The sequence below is a fragment of the Blennius ocellaris genome (assembly GCF_963422515.1).
Source record: "Blennius ocellaris genome assembly, chromosome: 4".
NCBI lineage: Eukaryota > Metazoa > Chordata > Actinopteri > Blenniiformes > Blenniidae > Blennius > Blennius ocellaris.
In genome coordinates, this window is record NC_137653.1 from 30326729 (window position 1) to 30345916 (window position 19188).

General features: G+C 43.2%; 1 protein-coding gene across 1 annotated transcript in view; it reads left to right on the plus strand.

Moving 5' to 3' along the window:
• iqsec1b (IQ motif and Sec7 domain ArfGEF 1b) overlaps positions 1–18020 on the plus strand; it is a 53742-nt gene extending 35722 nt beyond the window's left edge. The window contains exons 5-14 of the mRNA XM_080495054.1: positions 1143–1265; positions 3525–3691; positions 4174–4313; positions 4967–4996; positions 5088–5213; positions 5286–5385; positions 6082–6243; positions 6329–6505; positions 8065–8114; positions 12589–18020. Coding sequence (XP_080351180.1) covers positions 1143–1265; positions 3525–3691; positions 4174–4313; positions 4967–4996; positions 5088–5213; positions 5286–5385; positions 6082–6243; positions 6329–6505; positions 8065–8114; positions 12589–13122 — 1609 coding nt within the window. The 3' untranslated portion in view covers positions 13123–18020. The remainder of the gene's footprint in view (positions 1–1142; positions 1266–3524; positions 3692–4173; positions 4314–4966; positions 4997–5087; positions 5214–5285; positions 5386–6081; positions 6244–6328; positions 6506–8064; positions 8115–12588) is intronic.
• The last annotated feature ends 1168 nt before the right edge of the window (positions 18021–19188 follow it).

Consider the following 19188-nt stretch of genomic DNA (forward strand, 5'->3'; position numbering starts at 1 on the left):
TTTCATAAAGCGCTTTTTAGGACATTCAACGATGCTTTACATTGCATTATTCATTCACTCCACACTTGATGGTCGCAAGCTACGTATGTAGTCACAGCTGCCCTGGGGCAGACTGACGGAAGCAAGGCTGCCAAACTGTGCCATCGACCCCTCCGACCACCTTACTATGGCATGTAGTCAGGCAGGGTTCGGAATTGAACCTGCAACCTTCTGATTGGGAGATGACTGCCACATTAACCAAGCCAGCCGCCCTTACATTGGGCAAACTCTGCTGGTGATGAAGTTACTGGTGTTGTACCAACTATCGTTCTCCTCCTCTTGATATTTTTCAGAACATTATTTTACAGTTCGTCTTACTTTTGTTATTGTCATTACTATTAAAGAATCTCCAAACCACTCATCCTCTCTTGCATGCCTGTGGCTGACTTTGCTGATGCATGGTGTCATGTATTGCTCACTGGGTTTTATTGGAGAGCTTTCACAAGTACTCTGTGCAGTATCAGACTGGATACTGGTATCGGCATTGGTGCACCCTTAATTATATGGATACAGTAAGAGTTGCTTCTGTTTTTTAAGGTACAGTGTACAGTAATGAAGCATTTCTTTCATGAAATGCCAGAAATCAGTGGGAGGTTTGAGCCTTTGCATTAGAATACGCGAATAAGATTCTTCTGAAATGTATATATACCTTAAAAACTGCCTCTGTGCTCAATTTCACATCCTTTTGTATTGGCAATTCTTTGAAAATGTTGTGTACCACAGCTCTAAAGCAAAATACATTATTAATCTTACAAATCCTTTGGACTACTTTTATTAAAACAATGTAGCTATGTGGCGGAGACAGTACCCATTCCTAAGCAGCAAGAGCAGTAACACTTGGTAACCAAATGTTAAGCTACAGAAACTAGTAACATTAGCCAGAACCTAGAAGCATCACCGAAGTTACCAGGTCTGCTTGTAGTTTCTGAGGATACATCAATTGTTCTTAGACTTACACATCTGAAACTGAAAATAAGCCTTTGTACCACAAAGACAGTAGTAACCCCGGCTATTGGTGCAACATGAGCACCTCTGATTGTTACTGCAGTTATTACAGTGAGGTGCTGTATTGTGAATGCTCACCAGTGTGTGTCTCCCTGCAGTTGCGTTGTGGATGAAATGGACTTCTCAGCCATGGAGCTGGATGAAGCACTCAGGAAATTCCAGGCACACATCAGAGTCCAGGGAGAAGCCCAGAAGGTGGAGCGGCTGATCGAGGCCTACAGGTAAGCAACGGCATCCGACTAAACTTCACTTCCCCAACCAGCTCAGACATTACCCATTTATGTTCCCCAGAAAGAAAATAACTGGATTTTATTGCAAATACGGTCATTTATCAGCTTAACCCGACTGCTGTAATGTGACAGGTTGGTCATTAAAGGGTTCATTGCTATGTCTACTGTGTTTACCGTCAACACAGCATGTATGATTAATGGACAGCACAGGCTGGCCTTGCTCCATTTCAAAAACACCATTATTCTCCAAAACAAAGTGACACCAAAAAAGTCATCAGTTTAATTTAACATTGTGAAGCAGGGATCAGTGGAGTGGCGGAATAGTATTTAAAATCCAGGCTTTGTTTGGCCAGATCGTTGCAGAAGATAATTCAAAGAGAATGAGTTGAGAAAGTTGAGGAAAGGCCTCCCTCAGGCTTCTGATGGATGTTGTTTGGGTGTCATTTACTTCCCCCAAACCTCCATTGGAAAGGTACTCTCATGCCCACAGAGAATTCACTTCGATCAGCACTGAACAAGGACATTTCGGCCTCAGTAAACATGACAGTCACTGTTACACTGGGGAGATAATGATAACTGATCATCTGGCGCTGGCCCGCGGCCCCGTGCGGATCTGATTACAAGCTGCACTTTATGTGGACTCTAAATGGCCCATCTGACGGCCGCTGGCAGTATTGACAGAGCTTACTGGTCGTAACTCCAGGCTGTGAAGTATGTGACTGTATATGGCCAGCAAAACGTTCAATATTCATATCTGTAACACTGAACATAAGTGGAACAAATAAAACCTGGTTTATTCTGCCCAGCAGTGTCGCCCTCAGACTGATGCTTTATCGATTAATGACTGATTTTTTTCATTTTCTTTACAATTCAGATTTGTGGAATAGTTTGCTTGAACTGCAGTAACAACCACAGTGGTTTGAATTGAACTGAATCTCAATTTTTCTTTTTAAATCCTTTGTTAGCATCATGTCAGTGGGTTGTTGGATTGGACCATGTCACGTCTCAACACAACATTTGGCAGAAATATTGCAACTACGTCACATACTCGTTCAAATATGTTTTCTCATTTTTTTCATGTTATAATTACTATTACTCTAAAGGCAGACATATATGGATACATTAAATTTATAATTGTAACTTAATTTGTAACTTACAACCTATGTGGGCTTTTTGGACAGGAAGATGTTCTGCACAGCTGGACCAAACACACACTAACTGTCGGTCGAGGAGGTTCTCCCTCAATAGGAAGGTTGCAGGTTCAATCACCCAGCTGTCCACATGTCAAAATGTCCTTGATAATTATACTGAGTCCCAAACTGCTCCCAGTGGATGGACTGAGCTCCTTGCATTGCAGTGGTATGTGAGTGAATGGTGTGTGTGGTCAACACTGGAAAGTGCTTTATAAGTGAACTCCGTTTACCAAATGTTGCAGACGTTCAGATGCAGAAGGCACTTGTTCAGGGGTTTTCCAAACACTTTGTCTTCTTCTTGCCACCTTGTGAAAATAAATAAGTGTTTATATTCCTTATATACCTGTTTACCAATGGATCAGATTCCAGCAAGGTCACCAATCCATCACAGGACAAACACAGACAGACGACCATATGCACTCACATTCATACTTACAGGATGTGTTTAGAGTCACCAATAACTGTAATTGCATGTTTTTGGACTGTACAGGGAAACCTGAGTACCTGGAAGAAACTCACATAAAGAAGTGGTGTCAAACTCATTTCAGGTGCAACACACAGCGCAATTTGATCTTAAACCAGTAAATAATGGTAAATTTCATTAACTGTATATAGCACCTTTCAACTGAGTGAGCAGTCCCAAAGCATTTTAGTTTTACATCATGTTCACCCATTCATTCACACACCAATAGAGGCAGCAGCCATGCAATAGGAGCAGTTTGGGTTTCAGTGTTTAGCCCAAGGATACTCTGATATTTCAGTGTTTTATTTTTCTGAGGTTCGATTCTCATCTGGTAATAGCATGTGTCCAGAAGTCAAAATTAACAAATTAAAGATAAAACACTGGTCTTTTAAAGTTGGACAACCCAGAGTGAAAAGACAACTATTTAGTCCTTGTCCAAGTTTTCAGCGACTTACTGGATTGTAGGCTGTAGAAAATAACCACCTGCAGGAAACTTTCAGCCTACAGTGGAGTAGGAATGATGGGCGTGGTGCTCACCAGCACTTTACAAAGTTTTCAAGTTGTAACTTCAGCTTGTATTTACTGTCTTCACAGCCAACGTTACTGCATCTGCAACCCCGGCGTGGTACGACAGTTCAGAAACCCTGACACCATCTTTATCCTGGCCTTCGCCATCATCCTCCTCAACACAGACATGTACAGTCCCAACGTCAAGCCTGAGAGGAAGATGAAGCTGGAGGACTTTGTTAAGAACCTTCGAGGTACTTTGTGCCACCTCGCCGCACTGTGTCCAGCTTTACCTTCATAAAAGCCAATACTATGGCGTCTCCACCAGGATAAATATTCTCCTTAAATTGAGTTTTGTGCACGCACTCTGCATCGATTAATGACCATGTCCATAATGTATTTATATATATTTCTTTTAGTCATGGTGATGAAAACTTTGCTTTTGAAGCAAAAACACTTTTCAGCTGCCCACAACACAATTTAAACAGTATTAGCGAAGAGCCTCACAGCATGACGAACTCATTTCTCTGCCTATTGGAGTGTCAGCAATTAAAGTACAGTATTGCGTTGAAGAGAATCACTTGTCCTCTGAGAGTTGTGAAGGACATTTCTGTCCATACTCTGATATACGTGTGCCTCAGCCACAGTGTGTCGGTAAATTCAGGGGTTCATCAGCAATCATGAATTTGTGAAATAGTCATTAATCCTTTTCTCTTTCCCCCTCTGTCTGTGACAGGGGTGGACGACGGCGAAGACATTCCCCGGGAAATGCTGGTGGGGATATACGAGCGGATTCGCAAGAGGGAGCTGAAGACTAATGAAGACCACGTGTCACAGGTTCAGAAAGTGGAAAAACTGATTGTCGGAAAGAAGCCGGTGAGTTTGCCCTCGGGCTCCCTGTGTGTAGTACGCTGCCACTTTTATGGTCCTTTCCATTCAAATGCTGAAATGAGCCAAACATTCACATCCAAATGATACAATATGCCTCCGAGCAGCAGCAGAGCAAGCCATCTTCTTCACCGCTGACATGCTCCCAACCAAATGGGAATGAAAAGAGCATCCTTCACTTGCAACTGCTTTCTCTGCTACGTGACACATCACTTGTTCATTTTCAGAGACCTTCACGGTGAAATTCTGTAATATGTCTTTTGCCCCAAGTGTCAGCTGCAAAAAAAAAAAAAAATCTGACGGGACCGGCTGAGGCTGACACGCTCCAAAATAATAAGTGAGATAAACAGCCTTACACTCAATTATCTTCGAGGTGTTTATTTGGAATTCGACCCTCCCCTCCTGTCATTTGATGGCCCTCCTCCGACACAAATCTGCCAACAAAGTCAAGATCACTCAGCTTGACACGAACTGAAAACGAGGAAGAAAACACTGGCAGGGATACACAGATGTTTTCTCTCTGGTCCATTTGGCCTGGATTGAACATTCTCGTGCTGTCTTTGTTTTGATTTGTCATCAACATTTCCATGTTTCTTCTGACTTCTTTAAGATAGTCTTTGTTTTTGTCTGTTTCTCCTTAGATTGGCTCGTTGCACCATGGTCTCGGCTGTGTGAGTATTGCTGTATCTTGATTTTGCAGTGTACCCAAGCTTCTCTGAATGATTGAAAAACTAGCTCTGACATGATGCAATGTTTGTGCAGGTATTATCTCTACCCCACCGGAGACTGGTCTGCTACTGCAGACTTTTTGAAGTTCCTGACCCCAACAAACCACAGAAGCTGGGTCTGCACCAGAGGGAGATCTTCCTCTTCAATGATCTACTTGTGGTACGATCAGAAAGATATCAGTGTTCCAAATCACAGAGAACAGAGACTCTAAGCTCTTTGCTTTTTTGATAGGTAACAAAGATTTTCCAAAAGAAGAAGAACTCTGTGACGTACAGCTTTCGGCAGTCCTTCTCACTTTATGGCATGCAAGTGTTGCTGTTTGAAAATCAGTGTAAGTTTCCCTGGAATCTTCCCTATTGTCTTACACCCCATTTCCACGACGGTTCAAGGAAAACTGACATTCTCGTGGACAGATGACCAAGTTCGTTTGTTATTAAAGTGACTGTCAACTATAAAACTACCAAGTCCCAGGAGGATATGGACTGAGAGTCATGACATGATGGAGAGTGTTCTGATTGTCCAGCTCCTGAGTATGTGCAGAACTACTGACTACAGCCTTAGGGCACATGACCAGTAGCAGCGTTTTTGCCATTTTGACATGGAGATGTAGCATTTTCAAAAAGGTGCATTTTGAGAAAAAGTTCCACCTTGGGAAAAAGTTGTGATTTCAGTGGCTCAGAGCAAAAGTGTCATCTTAATGCACACCCAAGTCGTTGAGTAATACCACTCTGAACAGGGACTTTTTGTGATGTAAAGGTTGACCTTAGTGTTTCAATATAATCCTGGGGAAACATGTTCGAGTGGAGACATAGCAGAGGTTGTAGTTTGTTGTCATGCAAGAGGTTTCAGGGAGGGGCAATGAAAGATGAAATGTAAAAAACAATAAAATGAGGTTTGTTTCTTGCAAATTTAAGAAAAATGTGAAAATGAATGAATATCCATGTCAGACAGAGAAGATCAATGTTTTGAAACAACCTTTAAAGATGATCGTATTTCAGATGAAAGTATTATCGTCATTATGTCCTAGATTACCCCAATGGAGTGCGCCTTACGTCAGCTATTCCTGGAGCTGACATCAAAGTCCTCATCAACTTCAACGCACCCAATCCTCAGGACCGTAAGAAGTTCACAGACGATCTGCGGGAATCTATTGCAGAAGTCCAAGAGATGGAAAAGTACCGGATAGAGTGTGAGTTTGAATTAACAGAAACGTTTTTGTGAAAAAATAGATTGTGGATTATCCTTATTAATCTCCTGCTGTGTCCCTTGCACAGCTGAGCTAGAGAAACAGAAGGGAGTGGTGAGGCCCAGCATGTTGCAGAGCTCGGGGTTGAAGAAGGATGCGGGAAACGGGAACCTGAGCCGAGCCAGTCTGGACGACAGCTACGCCATTGGTGAGGGCCTGAAGAGGAGTGCGCTCAGTAGCTCCCTACGTGACCTCTCAGACGCAGGTAAAGTTCCTGGCGCTGTAGCTTCCCCATCGGTAGAGTTCACACCCAAGCTTGGGAGCTGGACGCTGACTTAATACTCTTCTCTTCAGCTGATTGTAATTGATGTGGAAACTTCAAGAAGCCAAGTTCCTGTTCTTTCTCCAGGTCTGATTTGGTGATTTGGGCATTAGCCACAGCACCTGACCTGCCACCCAATCCTCAGCGTCTGAAGCAGTTGAGCAAGGCTATGGAAATGAGTGTGTTCAGTAATGGGCCCAGGTGTAATTTACTAGAAGCTATGAACTAATAATCCTGCATCACCATGGTGGGGAGAGGGATGAGGGGGCAGCGTAATGTAGGTCACTATGATCAATGTGAGCGTCTTAGCAATGCTTCAATTCAGGTGGGATACAGAGAGTGGCTTCCGCTCTGCGAATGCATGAACACTGACGTCACATAAGCAGAGATACTTTAAAGAAGGATTTGAACTTTTCAACGATTCAGAGAAGCCAGCCAATAGATCTGAATTCCAGGGACCTTCTGTATATTTCATATCATATCGTCTGGGTCACTGAAATCATACTTATCTAGATTCTGGATCAGAAGTGACAAACATAAGGCCCATGGACCAAAACCAGTCCACAACAGCCTCAGAGCCGACCAAACCACCAAGCAAATTGTCAACATTTCAAAGAAAATATTTATTTTCTAACAAATTTCTTCAAAATAGTGACACAAGACAACACTGAAACCCAAGCTGAAATATCGGCATGAAAACTAGTTACCTTGTTGTCAAAGCTGGGCTGTCAGCCATAATGCAACAGTTATAGGAGAAGTATTCTGGGCATTTCACATTGCACCAGAAGGTTTCATTAAAATTGGCTTTATGTAGCGATTCGTGTAATTTTCAGTAGTAATTGTTTGTTTTTTATGCAAATATAGACATTTTTGTCACATATACTCTTTGCCATAACAATGAAAAGTTGAAATTTAAAGGTTATTATGGCACTGTTTTACTGGTTCAGCTCACTCGAGATGAAATTGATCTGTATGTGGCCGCTGAACTCAAATAAGTTTGACACCTCTGTTCTATTTTGTTATTTTAGTAATTCAAGCTGCAATTAAAGGAGAATTTATGGCTTTGAGGATGCAAAAGTTATTCAAAATGTTGTTCTCCAGAGGACTGTCACATTTTTGAACATCCTCATCATGTCAGTGTGCAGCCATTTTTTGTTTTCTTTCTCTGTCAACTTCGAGCCTGGTGGAGTGCTGCAGAATGGACTCCTACATTTTTGGTTCAAAAATCCTAGATTTAAACTGGAAGCTTCAGGATCAAGAAACGTCTGTGGATCAAGAGGATGCATTTTCCCAAAATAATGATTTCCTGTGATGGGAAAGTCTCCTGCCAGAAGTGCTCAGGTCACAGCGTGGACTCTGTTAGTCCTCCCATACCTGCTGCTGCTTACTAGATGTGTCACCTTAGTGAAGTAGCATCCGCCCATACTAGTGAGACAGTATGTGTGCACCTCCAACATGTCATCCAGGCGTGTCTAATCTGTCATGTTACATGTCCTGGGCAGGCAAGCGTGGGAGACGCAGCAGTGCAGGATCACTAGACAGCAATATGGAAGTAAGTGTGACGACACCAAAGCCGAGCTGTCCTTTGACTTTATGTCATTCACTCTGAACACGCAAGTCTTTTTGTTTTCCTCAGTAGTGTTCTTTTCTGTTTTTGGTGGTTTTTCTTCTTATTGTGAGCACCGTGGTTGCTGTGCATGCATTTGGGCTGAACCTGGCATGTTAACCCTTCACATACACAGCATGACTCGACTGATAGTGCCCCCAACTCCCATTGGAGCAGCTCTTTGTGGTGTGGTAGAGATGTCCTATTGTGTAGGATTTCTTCCTTTTAGCTGTTTCCTGAGTCTTGCCCTTGTTTTGTTGACCGAGTGAACCTGACAGCGCTCTGTCAGGCTGTGCTACTGCATGCTCACACAGCTTGAAGTGGCTGACTCACTCCGCTTCCTCTCACAACCCGAGAAGACATACCCACACGCTTTTCTTTTACAATGTCACAAATGCTGAATGAAGAATGTGAGAGACCTTTGTATGGGATTCAGAGGTAATACTTGTGATTTTTAGTTTCTGCTCCATCAGACGTAGGCATCATCAGACCAGCTCCTCACTCTGCTGGACCGGCTCTCAGGGTGTCACCGGGAAATCTTCAATCAAATCAAAATTACTGTCTTTATTAGCAATATTACATCTGGAATGGTCACATTTTTCATATTATTGGGCATATTTATATTATTAGTTGATCCCACAATGGTTCAGTGAGTTTTAAGTCCAGACAGGTCATCTCATCCTCATATATCATCTCATGGTGCCTTCATATTTACTTTCATCTTTACCTCCTATCCCATTTGGCTTTAGAATCTTTGTCATAGTCATTTTGATTTACATACATTACATACCCATTGACAAATAAATATATACAGATGCATACACACACACACACACACACACACACACACACACACACACACACACACACCAATCGTAAATAGCTATTTTGGTTATTTCTGCCAGCCATTCACTAAGTGGAATGATATTTTTTGTTGTCCAATATCTGAGGGTCTTCCTACAACCTGTGGTCAGGGCCAGTCTACACCACCTCATGTGTTTAGTGGATAAAACCACTCTTTCTGTGATTATTTGCAAAGTGCAGGGCTTTGGACCAAGATTGTTCCTAGTATTTTTGTTAAGAAGTGAAATTATGTTTCCCCATAACATCTGTGTCAATTGGCATTCATATAGCATATGTATAAATGTACCTCTGTCATTTTCACATCTCTAACACGTTTGATTCCCTTAATTTGAGTTTAGCCATCTTACAGGGGGTCCAATAGCTTCTATGAATAATCTGGAGGTCCCCACCTCCTAATCGGCTTTTTGGCTCCTGTCATCCAAATACATGGGGAAACGGAAAATTCTCCCCCAAAATCACCGATATAAAGCACCCCGAACTACTCTTAACTGTTTGCTAACCGTGAGTCTCAGCCACAAACCGAGGGCATCGCCACGACCACGAGACCCTGCCCAACAAGAGGATGTAACATATGTGTGGAAAATTCCAAAGCAAGTCCCCTTCATGACGATTTAAAGCGACAGAGTAAATTATTTTTCCCCCGAGATCTTAACACTGTAGCGGATGGAGCCATATCTGCCGTTGGTGCCAAACAGCGCCCCCTGGTGTCCAAAGTTTACCTCTGACTGCTTCCAAACCCACATAGTCTGAAAGAGGACAAAAATTCCTACAAAAGTATGGTATTTTTATCCACATACTCCCCCGATAAATATGGATTCAGAGCAGTTGTTTGCAAAATTTTGGAATTAACAATATCTCTCTCCCACTCTAGCTCTGACAGTTAACGATCAAAGTGAGGTGCAGCTGCTGTGAAAATCTACAGCAGGATTGCGCAATCCTGCTCCGGGGACCGGGGGAGGGGGAGGGGGAGCATCTCAGTGACATTTTCAGGATCTCATAGGCCTAGCATGCCCGTTAGCATTCTAACAAACATTATCCGATTGAGCTGAAATTTGGTAGGTGGCCTAATGGGGCCGCTGCGGTCATGAATCACTACATAATTAGCTGGTTTTGAGCCGTTTTTTTCCAAAATAAAAGTAATTAAAAAAATACTTTTTTTTTTTAAGTTAAAAAATGATCATTAACCGGTCTAGAGGATTGTGGCCACCCCGATGGGCTTGAGCCACAGGTTACGAAAGGCCAGGTTCCTTTTGTAATACGTACACAACTGACAAAAGCCCTCAAATTCATGTCGGTGGATGTTTTGGAAAAAACTTTTCCTGTTCCATAAGTGCTGCGTCATTCACACCTTCATACAACGCCGACAAAGGTCACTCCACCAGGTCACTGTCATGTATCCCACTGACCTCTGTAAGAGGCCTGGCCTGAGGCCCTGACCTCTGTAGGAGGCCTGGCCTGAGGCCCTCAAATGTATGTCGGTGGATGTTTTTGAAAAACTTTTATTGTTCCATAAGTGCTGTGTCACTCATGCTAGAATGGAAGTCAGACTTGATTCTTCATCGGGGGAACCTGGGGAGTACCATACTGAGATTTTCAGGTGGATCCGCTAGCTTGAAGCGTAGCATGCCCGTTAGCATACTGGCAAACATTGTTCGACTGAGCTGAAATTTGGTAGGTGGCCTAATCACGAATCACTAGCTAATTAGCTGGATTTCATGCCGTTTTTTCAAAATAAAAGTCACAAATTATTAATTTTTTTTTTTTTAACTTAATCAAATATTTTTACCCGTTTATAGCCACCCCCCCCCCCCCCCCCCCCCCCCCCCCCCCCCACGGGCAGTCTTTTGCGAGGTCCCGTCCAATGCTGCTTGCAGCTTCAATTATATATGAATTTCCAATTTTTTTCACAGTATTACAAATATCATTAAATAAGTCAGGAGAATCTGTATTTGGAGCATAGTTGTTAATAATAGCACATCTGACGCCAAAGAGGTTTGGAGGTTTTTCTAAGTATTATACAACCCCAAAGAATTGTCCTGATCTTCTGTGAGTGATGGTTTTTGCATGTTATGCATAGCTCTGAAAAATGTGTTTTGTTCTTTTGCTTTTATTTGAATTGCTTTATCTTGTTAAGTAGATGTAGCTTTGTTCCAGATAAAAGAAAAAAACCAAACTGTGAAATGTATCTCTGTGCACATATGAAGCTCCTGAACCTCAGTTTGTGTTCTGTATGTGTTTAGTCATTTGGAAAACAGATGTACTGTTACTGTGACAGGAAGTCACAAGAGATGTCAGCCATTCTGAAAACCGTGAAGTTGTTTGTCTCTTCATGACAGTGCAGCACTGCACCCTCTGACACACTCTGCACGCCGAGCCTCAGATGCATTCAGAGGCGGCTGTGAGATGTTAGCATTGATAGACAAACAAAGATAGTGAACCGGAAAAGGATACGGAGTCGCTTTTCTACGAGCTAACTGGCGCAATCAGGAAATAAATCAGCAGGAGCTGCTCATGTATTCATCTTTTTGTTTATAATATCTGAGTTTATAAAAACTGTACAATGGTATACAAAACCATTTGAACTAGGGATGCACCGATACCATTTTATTCAGGTACGAGGACAAATATGAGTACTAACCTTTAACAGCCAGTAGATAGATAGATAGATAGATAGATAGATAGATAGATAGATAGATAGATAGATAGATAGATAGATAGATAGATAGATAGATAGATAGATAGATAGATAGATACTTTAATGATCTCCGAGAGAAATTCACAATTCCAGCAGCAGCAATATGGAAACACAGGGGCATGCAGGGTTACAAAAAACAAGCAATAGGTAAAATAGAAGAAATATAACTTCAGTATAAACAAATAATTAAGCAAATAATTAAGCAAATAAACAAATAATTAAGCAATTAGTAACATTAGTAAGATAAGTAGTGTGTGTGTGTGTGTGTGTGTGTGTGTGTGTGTGTGTGTGTGTGTGTGTGTGTGTGTGTGTGTGTGTGTGTGTGTGTGTGTGTGTGTGTGTGTGTGTGTGTGTGTGTGTGTGTGTGTGTGTGTGTGTGTGTCTCAAGGGTGCGTGGAGTGTGTGTAGTAAGTCCAGGGCTTTGTGTCCGCTAAGGCCTCCCCCGAGAGGTGTTGAAGAGTCTGATGGCGTGGGGGAGGAAGGATCTCCTCAGTCTGTCAGTGGAGCAGGACTGTGACAGCAGTCTGTCAGTGGAGCTGCTCCTCTGCCTGGAGATGGTGTTGTGCAGTGGATGCTGTGGATTGTCCATAATAGACAATCCACAGCATCCACTGCACAACACCAGTAGGCTGACACTGAGTTCTGATGTGTCTATCTATACACTGTGCTATGTATTCTGTGGATTGTAGACAGAGGGACCCATCTCACTGTTTTATACCGAGTTGTTTTCAATCAGGTACACGTTTGCAATTAAGTTTTGATTTACATTTACATTCAGGTGCAGTGATGAAACCTGAGTCTGCTGTCTGGAGTGTCTGACTGAGGTTTATCTCTGTGATCTGACTGGCGTTTCTCTTGCAGGGATCCATCATTAGCAGCCCTCACATGCGTCGGAGAACGCCGTCCAGCCGAGACTGCCCGTCACGCCACAGTGGCCAGTCACTGCCCAACTCCTCCTCGCTGCTTGGGTCTCTGTTTGGCACCAGGCGGGTCAAGTCCCCCAGCCCCACTCCTCAGCCCCTGCACCCTACTCTGATCTCCCACACCCCTCACCCGGCCAACCTACACCACACGGCACGTGTGGAGGCGGAGGTGGTGGGTCCCGTGCACCCGCACCACGCCCAGTTCTGCCACATGACCCAGAATCCTCCGCCATACCACCACCACCACCACTACCACCCCCCTGCCCACCTGCAGCACCCCCCTCACCAGTTCCTCCCCGCCTCATCCCATGGCCAGCAGCAGCCACCCTACCCGCCTCACCCCCATGGCCATGGGAGCCACACGCCACACGCCACACATGGCCCGTCGCACCACCACGGCCAGCCGCCGCCCCCCTCCCAGGGCGCCAACAGCACCAAGCCCAAGCACAGCGGCATCAGTACGGTCGTGTGAGTGTGTGTGTGTGTGTGTGTGTGTGTGGGTGGGGGGGGCGTCGCAGAGACGCTCAGATTGAACTTTGGGTTATCCCTGGAGGCGCTCAGCTGACGGGATGACAGCACTGTGTGTCGCTGGTCTCGGGATGTGAAGCCAGACCAGATCCTGTGCCTCCTTCTGCAGTTTTTGTTCTGTTTGCGCTCGCCACTGGGGCGGCTAATCCAACCTTTTGTTTTGGTTTGTTTTCCCCTGACCAGCCTCTCATTTAATGTCAGGTCATCGTCAGTCTGTGAGGCAGCTGACGATGAAAGAGCATGCACAAAGACCACAACTACTGTTTCTCAGTACATTAAAGCAACACGATCAAATATCTCGCTTACTAGTATTTTACAGAAGAACTACATAGTTATCTCAACTTTAGCGTCTACAAACTGGTTTTATCTCATGTGACGGTGAAGTGACTGGACAGGCGAGCAGTCATGTGTGAACATAAGTGCACCTCAACTAATCAATCACCTGATCAGCAAGAAGCTACATCAACTAGGAAACTAAAATAGTTTTTTCTGACTTGCAAATTATGAACTTGTTTGTTCATAAAAATGCTGCAATCTAACAGCAGTTTATCAAAGAACTCCAGATTAAACTTTTTACTGCAAAAATAATTACTGCTTGTCTTATTTGCAATAAACTGGTAGTTTCATTCAAAGATCTGCAGCTCTTATGACTTTGCTAATTTGTAGAAAGATTGCATGTAATTAAACTCATGGTGTTGAGAAATAGAATGAGCCAAACAGGAAATATTCAAGCAGAGTGTTTAGGCCTGCAGGAACATTTCTTCACACCGTCTGCAGGTTGCTCTTATAACTGCTCCACAGTCTGGAATAGATTTCACAAATTCCTCTCTCGAGCAATAAAGACTTCCCCATTGAGAATATATGATTGGCCTTGACCTGCAGCTCAACAATGAATGGAAGTTCAAACCATTTGATGTAAAAATCGCCAAACTGAATAGCCTGTATAAAATGAGCCAGCAAGTTAAAAAAAAACAAAAAAAAACCCCCGCTGTCATATTGCAACGTTACTGGACCGAGTTAAAGGTCACTGGACTGATGTTTCCGTCACAGCTTTACAATCCTCTGATGCATCAGGTGGGAAAAATAGTCTCCAAGAACCCAAACATTTGATCACAATGTCCTGGAATCTGAAGAAAATGTTTGATGCATCACAAGTTTACAAGAACTCAAATAAGAATTCACAGATTGGACTTGCGTGAAACAGTCCTGAGCTGGAGAAAATGACATCTCCAAGGGATTTGTTTGTGGTGTTGTTGTTTTCACACGTGACTGTACAGACAGACTGTCGGCCTTGGCGGTAGCTGTTCGAGTATTTAATGTAGCAGTAGCTCACAGTTCACTGTGATATCTCTGTTAGCAGTGATAAATGTGCCAATTATTGAAGCATTTAACTGATTTAGTCACAAAAATTGCTTTATTATGTATATTGTGCATCGTATTTTGTAAAGTAATAATATCAACTGTTATTCTAATTATTATTACTGAACAAACGGCATCAATTAAACTCTCAGTATTATACTCACACATAGGTGGCGTAGTTTCACTGTTATTAAAAAAACCAATGGAAGCATTCATTAGTTAGTCGGTTGTCAGCTGGAATATGACTGTAACTGGTTGCCTTTGAGTGCGAACTCAGCCGGGGTGCACCTGTCTGCCTCGGCTAGAAGTCACCTCCTTCCCCACTCTGGAAAAATAAAGGACGCCACGGTGAGCAAGCAGATCCTCCTGCATTTTCGCCCTGTAGAGCCGGCTGCTACCCTCGGCATCATCGTATTTTTTTAAGCTATTTTTTTAGAGTCTGAGAAACAATACAAATGTAGTAACTGCGAACTTTGCTCGGACATTCTCTAAGTCCGAGGAAGCGGAAAGGAGGTTTCTCTATGTTGGAAGCGAGAACAAAATGTGACTGCCCCCCCCCCTGCAAGGAAGCTCTCAGCTGGCTGAGTGTGCCCCCCCCCCCCCCCCCCCTCCCCCCTCCGGTAGGCCGTTCACCCCCTCTGGTTCTTCCGACAATGACACACGTGGGAGGAATCAGTGATTATCAGGCTATGGCAACAGAGACAGCACCCTCACGCTCGGCTCACCACAAATACGAGTTTTTATATCAATCATGTTTCTGACATATGATCATGGGACGGCTGGCTGCCGCTCCCGGCCGAACCCGAGCACAGTATCCCAGGCTGTTTGTGTGTGCGGAGCATCTTTTCTGTTGATTGACACCAGATCTGTTCTACTTAGTTGATATCAGTGGCGGAGGTTCGTCTGGATCTGCTTCAAGATCTGGTTCATGAGATGCTTTTTTTTTTTTATTACTTGTGCAATATGTATTTACTTTTTTGTCTGACTACAATCTGTTGATGGTTTGTTTGATTTAGTTGTGCTAGCGCCCCCACTCGTCCTCCGTTCTTTGCGTTCTTTGTGTTTTCATCCTTGTTGTTTCAGTGTTGGTATGGGTGCGGATGGAACTGAAGCTTCATCACTGCCATTTTCTCAGTTTTGTTGGTTCTAAAGGATCATCAATGTTACAGTGAGTAGAGACCTAGCGGTAGAATAGTTTGAAATTGCCAGGTAATTGAAGTCAGCTACATCTTATAGACAGAACTGTCTTTCCCAGTAGATCACCGGATCTTAGTGTACCACAATATTTGGAACGGAATCCTGATAAAGCTGTGAGAGACATACTCTATCATCTGAATCAGAAATGACACACGACTGCTGTTGATTGACACTTTCAAGGTTCAACATTTTGAACGTTTTATACAGGAGTCATTATCAAGAACTAATCAATTGACCTCCATTAACAAATGACTCAGGCAACTTCATCGTTGTCACATTGGATAAAATCATTGGTGTACTCCAGGATCTACGCAGCCATAGAGTGAACAGCAACCTCCAAATCGCCCATGATGCACCAGTCAGCAGCCCCCCTACTCTGTCGCTGAGTGGCGAGTACACACAGCATTCACTGCTTTGATTGGTCACTGTCTATTCGTACTGTGCAACAGGAGGACTGATGAGCCAATCAGAGGCAGAGTAGGGCGGTTCATGACAAGGCAAGTATTGCAAACCAATAAAATCACACCAGAATTATATATGTGACAATGAGCAAATACTGTGGATGGATTGTCAGTTAGTCATCTTACATGTGATTGTAAAATTTAAAAAAAGTTTTGGGGCTGCTTTAAAAGCAGACAAAAATGGGCAGTGGAGAATAAACTGTATCCCACTTGATCCAGTGGTGTCGTGTTCCCTGGAGAAGTGGCTACACTCTCCATTTTTGCCTTGGTGGTTGGTGATTTTGTTAAAACTGCAGTAAATTTATGACAGGTTTAACATAATCACCAAGTCCACCTGGCCTGGATGTAAAAAACACTCTTATTCCAGGTGTACAATGTGATGTAATGGTGCCTCTTTTGATTGGACTGTGTTCACAAGTAGAACACAAATGTTGTCGCACATTGCATCTGCTTTCCTGTATAACTCTGAACTGCTGCTGATGGAACTGAGGAACTGCAAGGAGCTGGTGAGACCCACCAGGAGCGTGTCTCTCGTTCTTGGTTTTATAGCAAAGCAGACCATCTTATGCTGCTATAATGGGAGCATGACATGGGAAAAGAGCAGGGGGACGGTCTGTTCTACAGAAGCAAGTGACAATATTTATCCTGGCTCTCATTTAGGATCCAAAGACATGATGTGGCCTCTTTCTTCCAGGATGATGTGCAGCAGACCAACAATGTGGTGTCCCAAAGGCGCCTCTCTGTAACCCGTTACTGGTTTATAGACTCCTCGTAAATTGTTTATTAGCCATTAAATGCATCATGATTACACTGGTTTTAAAGTCTCATTGCATGAATTTCTGCTATGATTTACACTTGATTGGATTCTAACAGCCTTCGTTCAAGATATTTAAATGTGTCTATTTTATTCGATTTCATTTCATTACATTCACGTCTATAGAGTCGTTCAAGTGCGTCACCATTAAACAGGAAATCAGTTGTTGAATGAATCTAAGGGACCAAATTAAATCATCAAGAACAAATTCTGGATGTGATCATGTAGCCAAAGAAAAGTGTTCCTCCTCTACATGTTGATGATATCCACTCAGTGTTTCTCGTCCTAACGCTTCAGTTCCTACAGGAGGCGGATCTTTGGTCAAGCCTGTCCAGAGTCCACGTGAGGTGCTTTGTTGCATGCCATCGATGCCTATTGTTTTCTCTTTCTCATTTCTATTAGCCGTCGTTCCATCTAGTAGCGTGCTTGACACAACCCTGCCCTTTCAGCGTGGTGTTGATTTCTGACTGATGCTTGTTTACATTGCGATTATGTCTGACTTGTTAGTGAGCCCTTTCATGTTGAATTTGTGTCAGTCCACTCCGGCATGTATTTCAACTCAGTTTCTGCTGTACAATACATACAGACATGGCAGGACACTGCTGGGTGCAGATAGAAATCCGTCACGGGGAGTCTGAAGTGTGAGGGGCTGAAATGTGAGGAGGGTAAAGAATGAGATACTCATGTAAATAGTCTGTAAATTATTATTAATTATTACTACTACTCAATGTCTGCAGTTACATTGAAGGTGCATTCCTGCTCCCCTCTGATCTTTACATAATCATCAAACTGCTTCTCAGCCTCCAACAGAACTGACTTATCATAGGATCTAGAGATTAAAAGCCGTTCTGGCTTATTTCCTGAAATGCTCCAGTTTTTTCACACTCACAGCCCATTTTTTTAGTCGAAGGGAAGGAAGGAGTGCTCTTATTTTATTATGCATTCTGTTTCTGAGTAGATTAAACCCTGTTGATGTAAAACTAGTACTGTGACAATGTTGGGAAAGCAAAATAAAACAATATACCATAAATTCCAAGCTGCTTCTGAGCGTCTTTGTTTAGTTTTCTCGGACTGGATAGTTGCTGAGGTCTTGGTCAGGTCTTTGCTCACTAACCACTCTTCACTGGCAGTAATGCAACTTTATGGATGTAAAGTGCCGTTTAACCCAAAAGAAGAATGAGAAGAAGACCACTCATCACCTAATGGACATTTCCTGTGATCAATGTGTAACCATACATCGTTTTCAAAATGTTGCCACATGAACGTCAAACTTTTCTGAAATGAAAATGTAAAAGTGTGCTCACTTGAAACACTCTTGTCTAATTGGGGCCGTAGTTTGTTCTGACATTGACTTTTCTGCTTTAAAAAAGTACAACTGAGCACAAATCAGACCCCATTCTTCTGTAATTTAAAGAGTCTATAATCTGACCTTTATATATTTGTTTGAGTGTCCAAAAGCTGCTGCACAGGCTTCACTGAGATATCACTTTCTACTCAAACAAGGATCTTTGATCCTTATGACTGCAAAAACTACATGGATATTTTCTTTTGGAAAGAATTGAAGGCGTGATTATTTGTCATCAAAATAAAATCCCTGAAACTCTTCCTCAGGTCAGTGGGTCAAACTGGATCCTATTCCCTCTGCATTTTAATGATTGCCAGTGCACATCAACGGTCTGAGATAAGTGACTCTTTGATTTCCTGAAGCTGCCTCCAGAGCCATAGAGGATGTCATACAGTCCTTCACAGAATCCTTCACACAGACCCAGAATGAGGAAAAATGAAAAAGCGCCTGCGTGACGACAACATTGACCTTCATGTGTATGGTTTCTGGAGTTCCCCTTGATTATCCCATCATAGAGGAGCAATGCTGAGGACGTGACAGCAGTGTTCTCAGGACTGTGTGCGAACAGCACAGCCCACAAGCTGCACATGCATGAGTATCACTCTCCAGAGCTTCCCGACAGTACAGAGGGCAACACAGACTGTAGGGAGGCTATGACCACTGCTGAAGGTCACAGTAGCATTACAATCATTCTTTTCTAGGTCATGCACACGCAGCACGCCTTGGCCGTCCGCCCGGCTGCGGCAGGTGGTCTGACTGACAGTTTGCACTGTTTGACTGTCCGACCCTCGAGGTTGGGAGCTAAAAATAGAACGGGAACACAAAGCAGCAGGT